Source organism: Budorcas taxicolor, chromosome 9 (genome assembly GCF_023091745.1).
Source record: "Budorcas taxicolor isolate Tak-1 chromosome 9, Takin1.1, whole genome shotgun sequence".
Lineage (NCBI taxonomy): Eukaryota > Metazoa > Chordata > Mammalia > Artiodactyla > Bovidae > Budorcas > Budorcas taxicolor.
In genome coordinates, this window is record NC_068918.1 from 30,025,743 (window position 1) to 30,043,949 (window position 18,207).

Sequence of the window (18,207 nt, forward strand, 5' to 3'; positions counted from 1 at the left end):
TTTTTAATCAAACCAGTTGATTTTGTAATAATAAATGTTCACCTTTTAAAACTGTTCCTTGTTACCAGTTTTGATTGTCACTATTTATATAGAAAACAGAATATTAACTAAGCTTGATACATTTACTGCAAAGTTTCAAAGAAAGTAACAGTCTAGTGAAAGTGTTCCAATTACTATAAATCTCCAGTTTTAGTCTTCAGCATTAATTTATTATATATTTCAAACTCACTGATGGACTTACCATTTAAGGAAGTAATTTTGAGAAAATTTATTTTCAAGCCAAAAAAAATCTTGTGTGCTTTCTTTAGTGTTATTTTAATTTATTTCCTTTTCAAAGTAAGTATACTGCTCTTGGTTTTTACCTTGGAAGTCAAATTTTTTACAGTTTGGTATAAAAATTTAGGTAACTGTCAACAGTGGTCAAAGAAGTTCCATTTTTTCCTTCCAAAAGAAATCTTAATTGATATTCAGGATAGGGCAATGAAAATAATAAATATATTTACAGCTTAATCTTACTCCTGTTTAAGATTTAATCTAGAAAATCTTATAGGATAAAATGTTCTCGTGAATTGTATAATTTTTTATTTCATGGAATATGTAGACAGAACCAACTATTACATAATTGTACATTTTAAGAGCTCAATTTTAAGGTTTTTCATATTTTACATATATTTTTGTGAGAACCTTTTTTTAAGCTTCTAATGCCTTAAATACAGTTATCTGAGAACATCCAGGCATTCTTTCTTACTGTTTGAAACTAATAAGGCAAATTTGCCACCCTCTTAAAACCATTTTAAATTTTGATGTAATAACATGATTAACCTTAACTTTTCCTCCTTGTGCTTCATTTTATAGAATCTTGAGCTCAGAAAATATATCCCCTGGATCTCTGCAGTTTCTCTGACACACACAAGATGTAATCCACAGCATCTTCCATTTAAATGACCCTTCATTGGGGCAGTCAAATTGAATGGTAATCATTTTAGACTTGTTAGGCACACAGCATCTCTTATCCAAGCATATTCCACAGAAAGTGGGTCTATAACTCTGAGTGCTTGAGCATCCAGAAAAGACAAATTTCTCAGCTTTGACAGGTTGGAAAGTAGGTTGGCACGTTTTTCCTTTGGGAATCTGAAAAGATATATAACATTAAGTAGTCACTCTTTAAACTTGATTATAATAGTTCAGAAAAGTGATACTTCATAGAATATAGACTATTATACATACACACAGAAAATAGTTGCATTTAGGGCATTAATAGTTGCATTTTATTAAAACTAATATTAATATTAATAGGGCATTAATAGTTGCATTCAGTCATGTCCAGCCCTTTTCGACCTTTAAAATCCCCTCCCACAAGAGGACTTTGAAAGTCTTCCCTGTGCATCCTCCACCCACTCCCCAATGTGTTTTCTTGTCCGCCTTTCACTTCATTCCACAATAAATGAAAATCTTTGTTTTATTTAATGTCCAGGGCCAAGACTTAGAGAATTAACTAACACAGTTTAAGTAAATAGATAGATGAATAAACATCTTAATCCCTTTGAAACTGTCAACTTTCTGATGGGGAATAACTTGGGGATAAGACTGGTTTTGTAGCATTTCTAAAAATTAGTCTCGAGACAGTCATCTTGCTTAATTCCAGAAATAGGACCAGCTCTAGTTATACCAAGCAGCCTTAGAGTGTGTATTATGACATTACAGTCCTTTGGGAAGCAGTAACTAAGCAAAGCATTCTGGAAATGGTGTGGTTCCCTCTCCAAGCTGGTGATATATAACTTAAGATCAGAACTGCTCTGCTGTTCATATGTTTGTTTTCCTAATTACAGGGTAGCAACCAAGATCTTTTATTGATGGCTCTGATTCCACTACATATAATTAATATAGGAAAAAGAATCTGAAAAAGATCTTCTCCTAAACAGTATACATGGTGGGGTACCACAACAAATCATACTGATCGAGACCCGACTATTACGTTGTTAGAATATTCTAGAATCCACAGGTTAACATTTTCTCTCTGCTCAATGAAAATTTTTCCCACAAAGTGCAGCTAGTTAATATTTGCTTTCCTTCAAGATAGTTTGACTCTAAGAGTTTCATGAAGTGGTTCTATTAACAAACACCTCCAGAACACACACATACACATACTCACACTTTTCAGGAGTCTCAATATTGAATTATAATGAAAAATATAATTAAACTTTACCTTTGCTGTCTTTGAGATATCACTGTCACAAGGCTGAATGTAACACAGTCTTCTCTCTCTTCTCATTTCACAGTTGGCGTTCTCATTGGTCACTCTGTTAGATATTCCCATCCCACATGTTCTGGAGCAAGGGGTCCACTTCGTTGCTTGCACAAGACATTTTCTTTTCCAAATCAGTGGGAGATTCCTATATGCTAAAATAGAGGAAGGGGAGTACATGTACTTAAATATGCATGTACTCATGCAGATAATTTTTAATCCTGACTTTTAAGCTAATAATTTACAGATCTGAACTTGATAAAATGTAACTCTGAATGAAATAAGCTTATGGTCTAATTATTCTATTTTCCCTACTCCCCAAATTACCTTTTGACCAAATATTATAGTCCACTAGCTTAGGAATAAAAATGCATTATCTTTGAGAAACTGGGTAAAATGCCCATTTGCCTGTTTCTGCTTAGCCCACCCCCTGAGTACTCAACAAGCGTATGCTTTGATGGACAGCCACCTTTTCTCCGGTTCTTGGCTTATGCTTGATGTTATTTTCAACAGATGTTGAGACAGACATGAGTAGGATTAGGGAATTCAGGATATTAATCAGACAATGTGGTCTTACTATTAAATTTCATGGTTATATTAAAATCTAAAATACAAAAGTTAAATCTGAGAATTCAGCTATCAATGAGACCAGTTATTTTTCTCACCACTTAAAAATCTAGTGCTTTAGAAGATTCTCTACACTAAATAATCATATACTAAGTAATGAAAAATGTGCCATCTATTTTATTCAGTTTAATTGTTAACATTCCCCGTGGTATCAGGCCTAACCCTTCCATTGTCTAGACATTTCATGCCACTTCAGAATGAATGGAAAGCATTTCCTTCAGGTTAATATTACATCCTAAAGTGGGTGCTTCAGAAGTAAGGTAGAGATTTGAGTCTGCAATTGAACACAGCAAAATTCTGGCTACATTACTTTAAAATGTCAATTTAAAAAGGACTGCTCCCCATGCTTTCTTGATAGAAAACATCAGTCACTTGGAAGTATGTGCTATCTTCAAATACAATGATACTTTGATAACTGTTGTCAGTTTTATTACAGTAGGATCTTCCAACTGCACACAGAACTGAGGGAGGGGAAGCAGAAAAATGGAGATACCTGGAAGGCAGGCAGCAGTTTAAAGACATCAGGGCAGGAAGCAGGGTAAAAGCTTGGCGCATCTGCAATAAATAAAGGTAGTTTAGATTGTCGTGTTACCAGTAATCCCCCTCAGAGTTAAGCCAAGAGCTGCAGTTCAGGAAATTTGCTTAGCATTCATTTAAGGGCAAGAAAACTGGAAGAAATTGTAAAAGTTTAGTGTCGAATGAGCAGTGAGTTAAGCATAGAGGCGTTAAGTCATTGCATGCTTCCTGCTGTCCAAGTAAAAGCTAGATTCCAACCATGGACTCTGGAATTAACTAAGTTACTAGACAAATACATCTTAAAGTGTGTATGTGTCCTTGTGCTTCATTTTAAAAGCCAAACTTGTCTGGGCCCATAAGTACAGTTTTAAAGGTAAGCAAGAGATATTACACTGAACGTATACTTCCTCTGAAACAAATCTAGGTCCGTATATTCATAAACAGCACTTGAGAGAGTCTAATTTTTTGTAGCAAAGTATTAACCACTAAGAATGACCATCTGACGTGTCCTCCACCAGGTTTCAAGTGAATCCACTGAAGCCACTCTAACTCAACAAATGAGACCAACTTGACTTTGATCCAAAGGCCTTTACCTGGGGACAACTGCTGCTCTAAGTTGGTCTCATCAGGGAAGTTCACACATGGGTCCTAAGAACTTAAGTCACGCAGATTCAATGCAGAAAATCAACTGATCTTGTCCATTTGGAAAAAAAAAATTTTGGCTTATAATTTTAAAAAGTTTTAGAGCATTAGTAGTATCAGGCTGTTAGCTGAAAAGCCACATACGGTAAATGCCAATTTGCCATTGCCTGTTAAATTTTTTTGAATTAACAGTGATAATTGGAATCCCAGAGAATGTTCCCCCTTCAAGGATTAGGTTTTAAAGATCTAAAACTTATTTCTCTGATTATGGTTGCTTTTATTAACTATTCCCATAACACAAGTGCATTTAGGAGTCTTTAGCATATATAAATACTCCATATTTCCATGGCACCTTTCAGTTACTAAAGCTTTAAATTTCAAGAAAAAGCCAGTCTTGATTTCCGTATGAAAACACGGATGTGAATAATAACAGGCGTGAGTATTACCCCCTTTTGAGTCCTTCACCTGTGCTTCAGCTGCTGGCAATTTTGAAAACCCTGTCCCCCAAAAAACCCCAGCACCTAAATAAGGTGCTAACTCAGAGCGGACCAAATACAAGGGTCATGAATACAGTGACACCAACTATAAATGGCCAGGTGCTCCATCTGAGTAATACAGAATCTCACTATAAGTTTCTGACTACTCACATACCTGGGCAACCTACTTAAAGATGCCTGTGTGCACATTTATTTAGAGGCTGGTAATTATTAAGCTTCACTTTCAGAGTGAAGGAAAGGGTAATTTTATCTATTTTTAGAAATATTTACAAATTCAACACATACCCTCTAATATTTTTAATCAGTAGCCTTTCATTTCTGCTTTTACCATACGGAAGAGTTGTATTGGAACTGGATAGCTCATACTTCTTGCCCATAATAATACAAATAAAAGTTTTTCCAGGCTAGGGTACATGTCAACAATATTTGGGCAGTTTTCCTATGCATGAGCATGCTAAGTCACGTCAGTTGTGTCCAATTCTTTGCAACCCTATGGACTGTAGCCTGCCAGGCTCCTCTGCCTGTGGGATTCTCCAGGCAAGAATACTGGAGTGAGTTGCCATGCCCTCCACCAGGGGATCTTCCTGACCCAGGGACTGAGCCCATGTCTGTTAACGTCTCCTGTACTGGCAGGCGAGTTCTTTACCATGAGCACCATCTGGAAAGCCCTGAGAGGTTGAATGGAAATAAAGAGAGGTAGTAATTTAGGATTTCCTGACCTAGCAGAAAACTGGAATAGTATGGGAGTTCTCTAGTGGTTAAGATTCAGTACTCTCACTGCCATGGCCTGGGTTCAATTCCTGGTTGGGGAACCGAGCTCCTTCCTGCAAAGCCACGTGATCAAAGAAAAAAGGAAAAAAACCTAAAACACTATAAAATTCCCTTTTCAGATACTTAAAGCATACCTGCCTGAGGCAAAGACCAAGTACAATGGCACTAAATCTCACACTGACCACCAATCAATAAGTCGTACTGAGCCCCTTGGTACGTAAAAGGAACAGGAAAGAAAACCAGGCAAAGTCGTCTGTGAGAAATAGTTCTACATAACAAGTACCTGGCATTGTTTTGTAGTTTGTTGATAGCTGTTTCTGTGACGACTCCAGGCCACATTTTGACTGATCAGTCTTCTCTCCACCTTTAGCCCCAGAGCAGTGCCTGCTGGCCAGCTTTGGTATGAACAGAGGTGTGCATCCAATGGCCCCGCCGACACACAGGCAGCTGAACAGGGGACTGGGCTGAAACGCCTGGCCATTTTGATAATGCACCCCGTTGAACTCACACCCCACAGCAATGAGATCTGAAAGGAGAAAAGAACAAAATCACCAAAGAACTGTAACTGCTAGTCTAGACCTCCAGCTATAAACCCTAGAGCAAACTGTTCTCCCCTTTATGTAGTTCTCAATTTCCTTGGTCCCATCTGGAGCCTCCTTCACAGAACATCTGTAAAAAGTGAACATGAGACATTTTCATTAGATTTGGAGATACTCTGCCCCAAGTGATCACCTTCAAAATTCAGACCCTGTTCTGCAGCAAATTAAAAAAACAAAAAACCACCGCTATGAATACAGCACTGTGTGCGTGCTGCATGCTAAGTCACTTCAGTCATGTCCGATTCTGCAACCCCACAAACTGTAGCCCACCAGGCTCCTCTGTCCATGGGATTTCCCAGACAAGAATACTGGAATGGGTTGCCATTTCCTTTTCCAGGGGATCTTCCCAACCCAGGATCAAACACACATCTCTTACACCTCCTGCACTGGTGGGCCAGTTCTTTACCACCAGTGCCATCTGGAAACCCCCATAATATAGCACCGGGATGACTGTAAACCTCAGAGCCGAGCTGATGGCTGGTGAGACACATATCCCCAGATGTTCAATAATAGGCTGGGATATGGTCCTAGGAAGTTGGGGTAAGTGAATGGATGAAGAAATCATAATCTGTTTACAATACTGCACAGTAACTGATTTTGTTTTTAAGAGAACTGGAAGAAAACTTTTACTTCCTCTGAGGGTTATCTTGACCTGAATCAGCAGTTCTCACAAAGTGTGGTCCATGGGCCCCTTGGCAGTACCTGAGGCCCTTTCACAGAACTGGAAAGTCAGAACTTTTTCGGAGTACCAAGATGTGACCGACTTTGCTCACTCAGCTGATATTTGCACCGAACGTGCAAAAGGAGGGGTGGCTAAAATAGCTGCTGGCACCTTAGAATGAATCAGACTGTACATGTTAGCCATTGTATTTTTCCTTGCCATGCATTTGTACGTAAGCATACTTTTTTTAAAAAAGAGTTCTTAATTTTACTAAGAAAGTCTTTAACAACACAGATTTTATTAAATCTTCATGATCAAAACATCTTTTTAATATTCCATGTGAAAAAAACAGAAGTATGCATAGGGCTTTCCTGTAAATACTGTACCAAAGTACGATAAGTTATCTTGAGGAAAAGCACCTGTGTTACTATTTCAGTTGTGGGCCTAACTAGCCACATTTTTAGTGGTAATTTCCCCTAAAGAAGTGACTGACCGATACATCACGGTTACTCAGACTTGGGTATTTGGCAGATATTTTCTTAAAAATCAACAAGGTGAGCCTATCACTTCAAGGAAAACAACTGACAGTACTTGTTGCCAATGACAGAATTTAAGGCTGTCGAGCAAAAATTAGAATTCTGGAAAACTTGTGTCCACCACTGAGATCTCTATAGCTACCCAAGATGTAGGCTTTTCTGATGAGTTTGGTACTAAATAATGTGATTTAAAAAAGAAAAAAGTCTCCATAAACCATTGTTCCAAACTGGTATTTTCCAAATAACTAGTGTATGCTATTACTATAAAATTATGCAGGAGGAAAAACCCTATTCCAAGTGGGTCTTTGACTAAACCAATGTATTTTAATGTCACAGAGTCTGGTAAGTTCATCGACGTGTTTTCAGAGTCCACATGATTAGCAGTGATGCAGCTAATTTTTAGAAACTCCACAAGTTATAATATGAAAAAAATATAATTATTTGAAAAGTTAAAACATTCCTTCCTTTTCCAGCAATATATCTGTGTGAGGATGGAATCCCTTCATATATTCCAATCTAAAACAACATATAGTAATATACTGAATGCAGAAGCAGATGTAAGAATCTATCTTCTGTTAAGCTAGACATTAGAGAGATTTGCAAAAAATGTCAAACAATTCCACTTTCACTTGTCTCTAAATTTTTGTTTTTAAAGTAAGTTCTTTCACAAATAATATATTATTTCTATTAATTTGCAATGGGAAGGTTATTTCATTTCAAATGAATTAGTAAATAGTTTTAAATTTCTAATCCATTAAATTCCAATAAATAATTCATAAACAGAACCTCTTTGGGTCCTTATTAATTTATAAGACTAAAGGGATCCTCAGACCAAAAAAAAAGGTTGAAAACCATTGTTCTGTATGATGAATCAGCACATTCTCTGTAAAGTTATATAGCCTTTATAGACTATTTGGTCTCTGTTGCAACTACTAGATACTGCTATTATAAAGCAGTCACAGACTATATGTAACTGAACCGGCATGGTGGTTCTCTGATGAGACATCATTTACAGAAACAGACTGTGGGCCAGATTTGGTCCCAGAGTCACCCCCTTTCTCATGGCTGTGCTCTGTTACGATACTCATCATACTGTACATGGAATTACATTTTTGAGAATTTACTACACACCAGATATTGTGATACCAGATATTTTGGGTTTTGTGTCATCATTTCATTTGACCTTCCTAAGAACTCTATAATATAGAAAGTACATATGATATAACTGAGCCACAGAGAGGTTAGGCAACTTGTTCAAGGTCACTCCATAGACAGAGTTCAGAATCTGAACCCAGAGATAATCAATATAATAAACCATGAAATTAAAAGATGCTTACTCCTTGGAAGGAAAGTTATGACCAACCTAGACAGCATATTAAAAAGCAGAGACATTACTTTGCCAACAAAGGTCCGTCTAGTCAAGCCTATGGTTTTTCCAGTGCTCATGTATGGATATGAGAGTTGGACTATAAAGAAAGCTGAGCACCAAATAATTGATGCTTTTGAACCGTGGTGTTGGAGAAGACGTTTGAGAGTCCCTTGGACGGTGTGGAGATCCAACCAGTCCATCCTAAAGGAGACCAGTCCCGGGTGTTCGTTGGAAGGACTGATGTTGAAGCTGAAACTCCAATACTTTGGCCACCTGATGCGAAGAGCTGACTCATTTGAAAAGACCCTGATGCTGGGAAAGACTGAGGGCAGGAGGAGAAGGGGACGACAGAGGATGAGATGGTTGGATGGCATCACTGACTCAATGGACATGGGTTTGGGTGGACTCTGAGAGTTGGTGATGGACAGGGAGGCCTGGCATGCTGCGGTCATGGGGTCGCAAAGAATCGGACATGGCTGAGTGACTGAACTGGACAGAGGCATCAGGCTACTGAACTTGAATGATTCCACACATTCACCCCAGCTCCAGAGATGTGCTCTCACCCCACACTCACAACCTAACTTCTGCTAGTAATTAATCTTCCCACTTAGACTGTTCTACAGAGGAACTTAACCACTCAGTTGACATGAATATTTCCCCTTCCCTTAAAAATTTTACTTTTTATTTCTAAATAAATCAGCATCTTTGATTATTGTCAAGGCATAGGTTTAGTAGGTCTTGAGCAGTCTCCCCAGGTGGCATTAGTGGTTAAGAAACCGCCTGCCAATGCAGGAGACATAAGAAACACGGGTTTGATCCCTGGGTCAGGAAGGTCCTCTGGAGGACAGCATGACAACCCACTCCAGTATTCTTGCCTGGAGAATCCCAGTGGACAGAGGAGCCTGGCGAGCTACAGTCTATAAGGTCACAAAGAGTCAGACATGACTGAAGCAACTGAGCACACTCCAGTCTCCAGAGCTAAGACCCTCCCTTCATAAAGCTGAGGGCCCAACTGAGATTTGGGGTGCCCCTCCCTCTTTCTTACAAATCTGCCTCAGTGAAAAGTACAGAAACTTGATGGTTAGTTTGGAAGGCTGAGATTAAAGCAGTATATCTGAATACTAGAGATATATCCTTACATATTAAGAAAGAATATTTTTCAGGTACACAAAAGGCTGAATTCAGATTGCATTTGATAGTATAACAAAAACTGTCCTTTTTGCCACTTTAATAAGTCAGACTGTTCACATAATTTCTCCTATTTTTATCACTAAAAGCAATTACCTGAGAAGAACTTCAAGATCATTTCAATGCAAGAAAACAACGGGTTTCTGAACGTGTGCGTAACATCTGCTCAGTTCAGATGTGTTCAATGTGACAAGGCCAGTCTCACTGGTGCATGAAACCTAAACCCACCTCAGATTTAGTCAAATGAAGATGATTATTCCAATGTAAAACCTGCAGAAAAAAGTCCTGTCTAGACTCCACATTTTCCAGCCGGTCCAGAAGGAAACACTTACGTGCACACACTCCGGTCTCGTACCTAGGCCTGTCTGCTGAGTAGTCACAGTACAGCCCTTTGTGGGGGTCACAGAGGTCAGCTTCATTGCAGGTGTCCCCTGGCTGCCTGGCACAGATTTTGCAGCATCCACAGCCATCTCTCACCAGGCTCACTCCAGGAGGGCAGCTGGGCTTCCGACCGGGGCACTGACAGGGCCAGTGGCAAAACTGCTTACGATGGTGCCCTTCTGCCACTTCTCCAGGACTTCCTTCGCCTGTGTCTGACAGCCCAGCTCCCTGGGCCCTGCAGCAGAACTTCATCAGACAATAAAGGTGGTGTTAGAAATGGTTCCTCAAACCAATTTCAGAGGTTTTCTAGAAATAGATTTCACCCAAATTATTAATATTAGAATACAGCATGGTAAGTTGTAATAATATCTATCAGTATTTGACATGACCGTGCATGCACGCTCAGTCGTGTCAGACTCTTTGTGACCCCATGGACTGTGGCCCACCAGGCCCCTCTGTCCATGGGTCCATGCAATTTCCCAGGCAAGACTACCGGAGCAGGTTGCCATTTCCTTCTCCAGGGGACCTTCCCAACCCAGCAATCGAATCCCATCTCCTGCATCGCCTGCTCTGATGGCAGCTTTCTTTGTCACTGAGCCACCTGGGAAGCCCAATTGACATGATCAGTCTCTCCTTAAACTTTTCTGCACTCAGCTTCCAACACATGACTCTTTCTTACTCCTCCTTTCTCACCAATGGCTCCTTCTCAGTCTCCTCTGCTGGTTTCTTCTGGTCTCTGAGCACTGGAGCTCCCTGTGGGCAAGTGCTCTAAAGTAACATTCCTCATTGTATCTCCTATCTCGTATCTCGTATCTCCACCCAGGCTTCTCTTCTGAGCTCAGACTCAAACTGCCTACTTAACAGATCTCCACTTAGACATGCAATAAGCATAGCAAACTTTACAAGATCAGACACATCCTCCCAATTCTTCCCTACAATCTGCTCTCCCTTTAAGGGAAAGAGAGAGGCAGGTGCATCAGAGGAGATGTGATGCTAGAACGAGAGGGAACATGAGGCCGCTGCTGAAGGGAAGTCACAGGCCAAGGAATGCAGGTAGCTTATGAAAGCTAGAAGAGGCAAAGGACAGATTCCCCCTAGATGCCCCAGATGGAACACAGCCCTGCTTTGATTTTAGCTCTGATTTTAGACTACAGAGGCCAGAACTGCAAAAGAATAAATCTGTACTGTTTGAGCCACTGAGATTGTAGCCATTTGTTTCAGTAGCAACAGGAAATAATGCGCTCTATGTAACAAAGGAAGACTATGGGGCTCAGACTGCTTAAGATACTCCAGGTCACACATCAAGTAAATAGAAGAAAAGGTACTTAAACCAGGCAGGCAGCTTCCAGAACCTTCCCACCTCCCTTCCCTAGGCTGGGTCTTGCCACAAATCAGATTGGATATTGAACAGATCACTGAATCTCTGCATCTGGTTCTCCTCTCCAGCCCAGACTCTCCCCATGGGCTCACAACTAGCTCAATCCTTTCTGCAGGATTTCTCCCACTTTGATGTCCCACAAGGACCTCACTTTCTCTCTCCCCCCAAGAAACGGCTCTCAGCTGGTCCCCATTTTAGTGAATGGTGTGACACCGTCCGCTGAGTTTCCCAGCCTTACCTGCTCCATCTCCTTCCTCCCTCACACCTGAAGGTCACGGACCTGCAGGGAGGTCCAAGCTCCTGAGCACAGCATTCAGGGCCCTCCTGTCTCCTGAGTTCTTTACATCCCTTAGCTTCCAGCAAACGAAAATGCCTGCAGTTCCCTGCATATCTGAGGCTGTTCAATCTTCCTACAAACTTCTTCAGCCCCCCACACTCCCTCACTGAGTTACCACCTTTTCCAGAAGAGTTTCTGTAACCTCTCCATGCTCCCTTTTATGTGTGTACTGAAACTGTGAATAAGAGCCTGTCTTCACCACTTGCCATAAAGCTACCCAACCACAGGAACCTGAGGTTCACTTACTGGTGCATCACTGGCCCTTAGCACAGAGCCTGGCAAGTAATGTCTGTAATTCTCAACTTTTATTTGATGGAACTAAAGGCAGTTAGATTGATCCAGAGATCCAAACCTCTTTCCAACTCAAAAACCCTACATTTTAAAGTATCTGTTTGAAATTCCACCATTAAATCTTCAGCCTTTTTTTTTTTCCTTACCACTGATGAAATATGTATTCCCCAGAGTAACACTTTCAGCTACTATTTGAGTTGAATGTACAATGTGAGAATAGACTTTTTGAGGGTACAGTGCTGGGCTTCTGGAGGATGAGGAGGGGCAATGGAAATTCAAAATGTGAAAGGAGTAGAAATAGCAAGGGTAGAAACAGTGAGTGCCTGCTTCTCATTCTTGCCCAGGTTCAGCCGTGGTTACCAGGGACACCTTGCCAGGCTCAGTGGCCTCTCAGCTGGGCTCATGCTCCTGAACTCTCTGTCCCCACCTGACCCCCTCTCATTCTCCACTCTCCCTTGACTTTCATGACACCAGCCCCTCCCTGTCACCCCAACCCAATTCTATCCCTACCTCTGGACATATTTTGTCAATCTCCTTTGCAGGCTCCTGTAACCCTAAATTTGCCTTAGATTTAGGCTCATGGGCGCTTGATGACTTTAATGGATTGCTGATCTCACTGTCCCCACTCTCACTCACCCTCTTGCCTTCATTTTTAACCCTATGCAGCTTCAAATATAAATTTCCATCCAGGATGACTCCACTGAGCTCAGACCCACAGAGCTGACTGCCTACTGGACATCTCCACTAGCATCTCCTACAGGAAAACTCACATAACAAACTCATCATTGGCCCACCCACCTGAGACAGTGTTTCCATACTCTGGAGGCAGGAAGTTGGGAGTCATCCAGGTCATCTTCCTCTCCCGCACCTCCTACAGTCATTTAGCAACTAATCCTCTTACCATCCTCATATCCCTAAAACTAGTCATTCTTCCCTCATTTTCACTGCTACTGAGTACTGCTGCAGTAAGCTCCTAACTCGTCTCCTCCTCTCAAGAAGGACTTCAATGAATCTCCCACTTTTTAAGGATCTCTTTAAAAAATATCTGTTGGTCCCCAGCATCTCCACCAACAAACAAACAAAAACGTATCTTAGTTTACTTCTCATCTTAAAACCCATCAATGGCTCCCTACTGTCAAGAGTATACAGTCCAAACTTCTGAGCAGGGTATCTAAACCCCATGTGTGCTGATTCCCGCCTTCCTCTCTAGCTGCATTGCTCAATGCACTCTCCTCCCATGCCATGCACTTGACAAGAGGGGCCAGGCTGGCTTCTCCTCCATGCTTTTCCTCATGTTGCTTCCTCTAATGAAGTGCCCACTCCCCAAACTTCCCACCTAGGAACACATGTTTATCTTTCTACTTCTTGTAGCATTTCTATACAGTCTCCAAGGTGACAAGGTAACGCTGTTGAAAACCAAGGATAGAGAGCAAATCCTGGAATCAGTCTAAGAAAGAGAGAGTATTACATACAAGAGAAAAAACAATAAATATGTGATCTGACTTCTCATTAAAAGAAGGAAACCAAGATGTCCTTTAGTAGGTAACTGGATAAACTGTAGCACATCCAGACAATGGAGTAATATTTCCGTGCTAAAAGGAACTGAGCCATCAAGCCCTGAAAAGACAGGCATACCACTAAGTGAAAGACGTCAACTGGAAAATTCTACATATTGTATGATTCCAACTACATTACATTCTGGAAAGGGCAAAATGATGAAGACAGTAAAAAGACCAGTGGTTGTCAGGGGTTGAGGGAAGCGATAAACAGGTAGAACACAAAGGATTTGGGGGAAAGTGAAAATACTCTGTATGATAACTACAGTAGTGGATACACATTATCATGCATTTGCCCAAACTCACAGAAGGTACGACACCAAGAGTGAAAGCTAATGTAAGTAATGACAATGAATGGTTACGATGTGTCAAGGTAGGTTCATTAGGTTCATGCAGAACTACTACTACAATGCAGTTCATTCGTTGTAGCAAAGGTGTTACTGTCGTGGGGGACATTGACAATCAGGGAGTGGAGGGGGGAGGCTATGCACGTGTGGCAGCAGGCGGTACACAGGGAATCTCTGAAACCTTCCTCTCAAATTTGCTGTGACCCTAAAAAACACCAGGATATTATGTCTTTAAAAAAGGAGAAGGAAAATAAGAACAAGACACCCTGAGACAATGCCAAGAGTTAGGGGTGGAAAAACTGTCAACCTGGGATTCTCTCTCCAGTAGAACTATCTCTCAAAAATGAAGGTGAAATTAAAGACATTTCCAGATCAACAAAAACTGAGAGCAACTGTTGCTAACATGTCTGCCTCACAAGAAGTAGTAAAGGAAGCTCTTCCACCTGAAAGATTACAACAGATAGTATGCTAGAAATATAAGAAGAAATCAGGGGTGCTAGAAATGGTAAATATGTGGGTAAATACAAAGAATTACATATAACTTTCTCTTCTCTTCAGATATTTTGATTGTTTTCAAAATCGAAATATTAAGACAACGAAAGAATCATCAGGATAATACAACAGAAAGAATGAGGGCTTTGACCACAGAGCTACGCTCATCTTAGATAACATTCATTTATTTGATCTTTGAGCTTCGATCCTCCTCTGTAAAGCAGGATCAAGAATACCCACTTTGCAAGGTTATTTTGAGTTATTAATCACTAAAGTGTGAAGTACAGTTCTTGGCACATATTAGATTTTCTATACATGGTAGGTACTATCAAACCCTTCAAAACTTCAGACCCTTAACTTTGCCATTAAGCATAATATTTTCTTGTTGCTCTATCTATAACCTCTTTTTGTGTTTGTTTTTTTTATTTTGGGCACATCTCTCTCGGTTGGAATACTTGCTGCTTAGGGATATGCTGTCGTTCTCAATCTGCAAAAGTGTTAGGCGTTTTCCTTAACGGCAGTGGACTAGGCAATAGACAGCCCCCTCTCACTCCTACTGGGGAAAAGCATCTCTCCGTCTGTCCACATAATGGTACCGCTGACATTCTTGTTATGACCCTTTTAAGCTCATAAATCTCTCCATATAAAACAATTTTCAACCCCCTGTTTTCTAAAATACATCTGCTGCTTAACTACCTCAATCAAATTAACTCACACACACATCCCTGTATTCTAAAACACAGTTTCAAAAGCTCTGTCCTCTGAGCTAGCAAAAACCTCCACCATGTAGATAAATCCATAAAATAAGCCACTCACTCCGTTTCAATCGTCTAATCAAAAAAAAATGCTAAAGCAAAGAATCGCTCATATTGAATTAAACTTCCCTTTGGTCTGCTGCTCAAAATATTTAAAAATCTTGTGGACTGATTCTGTCTCATGAAAAGTGAAAAACACATGAGTTAAGAAAAGACCAAAAAATATATATAATGTTTTAAAAATATTAAGTGTTTGCTCCGAAGTGTTCTCAAACAAGCAGAGGCTTAGCTGAAGAGAGCCGCCAGGGTCAGTTTTTCCAGCAGCTCTGTGCAGTCCGCCCGCCTGGCGCCGGCAGAGCGGCACCGCCACCCACCCCGCCCGCAGGGCAGCCAGCTCCCGGCAGACTCCAGTTAAAAAAAGGAAAAAATACATTTTATGAAAACCTGGGGGCTGTTCAAACATATCAGAAGCAGGATTAAGTACCCTACCCCGAGAGGGAGCAACGTTTTCCACTCTTCCCGGAAGCTCACGAACTAAAACAGGACTTGATTAGAAGAAGAACATGGCTCCCTGCTCGTCTGGAGCTCTTTCCACAAGGAACGCACCCCTCCAGTTCCCCCGTCTTCTCTTCCTTTTTGATTTCTGACCTGAGGGAATGAGGGCCACCGCAGCCCCCGGCGGGACGGAGCGGCGGGAGAGCCAGGACGTACCTGCGACAGCGAGGCCAGGAGAAGCGTGGAGAGCAGAGGCCCCCGCATGGCCCCGGGCCGGCCTCGCGCAGCGGAGATGCTGCGAGGCCGGCGCACAAAGCTCCCCTCTGTCTCCTGGAGGAAGGACCCACGCCTCCACCTCCCAGCTCTCAGACTCTGCTTCCGCTTCCCCAGATCCCTTTTAATACCCTGTTTACTTTCAGGCGACTCTTCTCATATTTACCTTCGCGGAGGCCTGGAGCGCGCTTCTCCCGGGACTGAGAGGGGTCAGACCAAGGGTGACTTCTGGAGATCAGAGCCAGCCTTGAGCAAAATGGTGATGCTAGACGCAGTTACCCGCCTTAACCCTCAGCCTCTCCTCTGGGTTTGCCGCCCCAGGCCCTCTCTCTGCTGCTTGCTTATTCCCCTGGGGCCCTCAAAACACAGGGGACAAGTCTGGCCTCTGACCACCCCGTCACAGCCTGCCCCTGCCCAGTTCTCCCACCACATTGTAACAGGTCTGCCCCACCTTCCCTCACTCTGCAGCTTCTTATCACAGTGCCAGGTGCCTACCTCTGTTAGAGCACATTTCTCCTACCAGGTGGATTAGGTTTGGAAATACTGTAGATGGAACCCAGGTGGACGCCTACAGTCTGGGGACTGAGAGAAGCCGCTTTCTGTGGCCACAGCCCCGTGACAGACCGAAGTTACCCCCCATCTTTTAGGGCTAAGACAAAACAGTTACACTAGTGGCAATCATTCATTTAACAAATCAAGAATTTTTTTAAAGTTATTACAGATTTGTACGCCCCTTCCCTTCTAATTCGCACCTCCCCAGCATGTGTGGTCAGCAGCCCATCTCCTCCTGGGTCCAGTGGTTTGTGGCTTTTTTACCCAGCTTTCAACTATGGTCTTTGTCTGTATATCTTGGGGTGCACCTCCGATGGGGTTTTGTCTTCTTGTAGATCCAGTGTCTGGCCTATCTTCCTGCCCCCATTCTAGGGCCAATTTCTATTCCCTGTGATCCATCACCTGCCTTCGATTTACCTGTTAGCTCTCCTGGGCTCACTGCTCACCTCTCTTTCTGTGTATAAAGACACAGTGACTGAAGGCCCAAGACCTGGAGAAAAACTGGGCTTCCTGCCAACAACAAGGACTCTGAGATCCTCAGAGAGCCAGGGACTCCATAAAATATGCAAACATACCCCTCATGGTTTACTAAGTAGTTAATTACACCATAATCACACACACACCAAACAACACGGAATACCCAGCGTAGGTATGATGTCAACTCCTCATCTTCCTGCCTGAGAAATAGGATAAAACCTGTGTAACAGGGGAAAGCCTTTGTATTCTATTACAAGTTAATCACTAAAGGGATGTTGCCTATAAGCTAAAGTTAAACATCATGGCCCATCTCTGGGAACCCTGCCTCCCAGGTAATGAGAGTAAAGCTATATCAATAGAATACCTTTGTTTAGCTCACAGGAAGCACCTGGACCAGACCCTCCTGTGAATAACTGCAGGAAGGAAGATATTAACACATCCCCTCTGGAGGCTGACGGATCAGGAAATGTTTGACTTTCCTCCCTTCCCTTTTAGTATAAAATAAGCCTGAATTCTAACTCTGGGAAGATGGTTCTTTGGGGCATGGTTCCACCATCTTCTTGGCTTGCTGACTTTCCAAATAAAGCTATGTTCCTTGCCCAAAGAGTTCGTCTCTAGATTGATTGGCCTGTCGTACAGGGAGCAGGATAAGCTTGGTCTCCCTAACACCTGAAAACAGCCTAATGAAGGAAGATGGGTCTGCGTTAGTCCAATCTGACCCATTATTTTCATGTCTCTGGTTTAACACCATCTGATCTTTGGGTTCCCAGCCTCAGGGTTTCATGCACCACAGTGGTCATGAGAAAGGATCAGCTCTCATTTCCTCACTGGTTCATCGAAGGCAGAAGAATCTAAGCCCAGGATTAGCGTACTCATGAACAACATCCCTCCTGTTCTGAATGTGATACTGCACCTATCTGTTCAGTGTCTGAACTTAAGGAGACTCGCCCCTTCCACGTGTTCTCTGTAAATGCTGACGGCAGCAGCCATTCTTCTGGAAATGGCTTTCCTCCCTCTACAGTCTCTCTGCCACGGGGCAGGGGAAGGGGTCAAACTCCATCCTTGGCTCTTGGTAGGAAAGGAACATCTTAGTTGAGAATGAACCTGTGAGTCCTCTCCCCCAGTGTACAAGACGGAGGGGCTCTGGGCTACTCACTGCAGCTTGTGTTTAGACATCTCCAGCCATGGGTGTGCTCCTATTCAACAACTTCAAGCCCACTAT

At 42.0% G+C, this 18,207-nt stretch overlaps 1 protein-coding gene across 1 annotated transcript; it reads right to left on the minus strand.

Annotated features, from left to right (window-relative positions):
• Window positions 1-849: 849 nt before the first annotated feature.
• CCN6 (cellular communication network factor 6) lies at window positions 850-15,947 on the minus strand. The gene is made up of 5 exons (XM_052646000.1): window positions 15,900-15,947; window positions 9,984-10,278; window positions 5,582-5,824; window positions 2,207-2,400; window positions 850-1,131 (listed from the first exon to the last, which is right to left on the minus strand). The coding sequence occupies exons 1-5, from the start codon at window positions 15,945-15,947 to the stop codon at window positions 850-852; spliced, it is 1,062 nt and encodes a 353-aa protein (XP_052501960.1).
• Window positions 15,948-18,207: the final 2,260 nt, after the last annotated feature.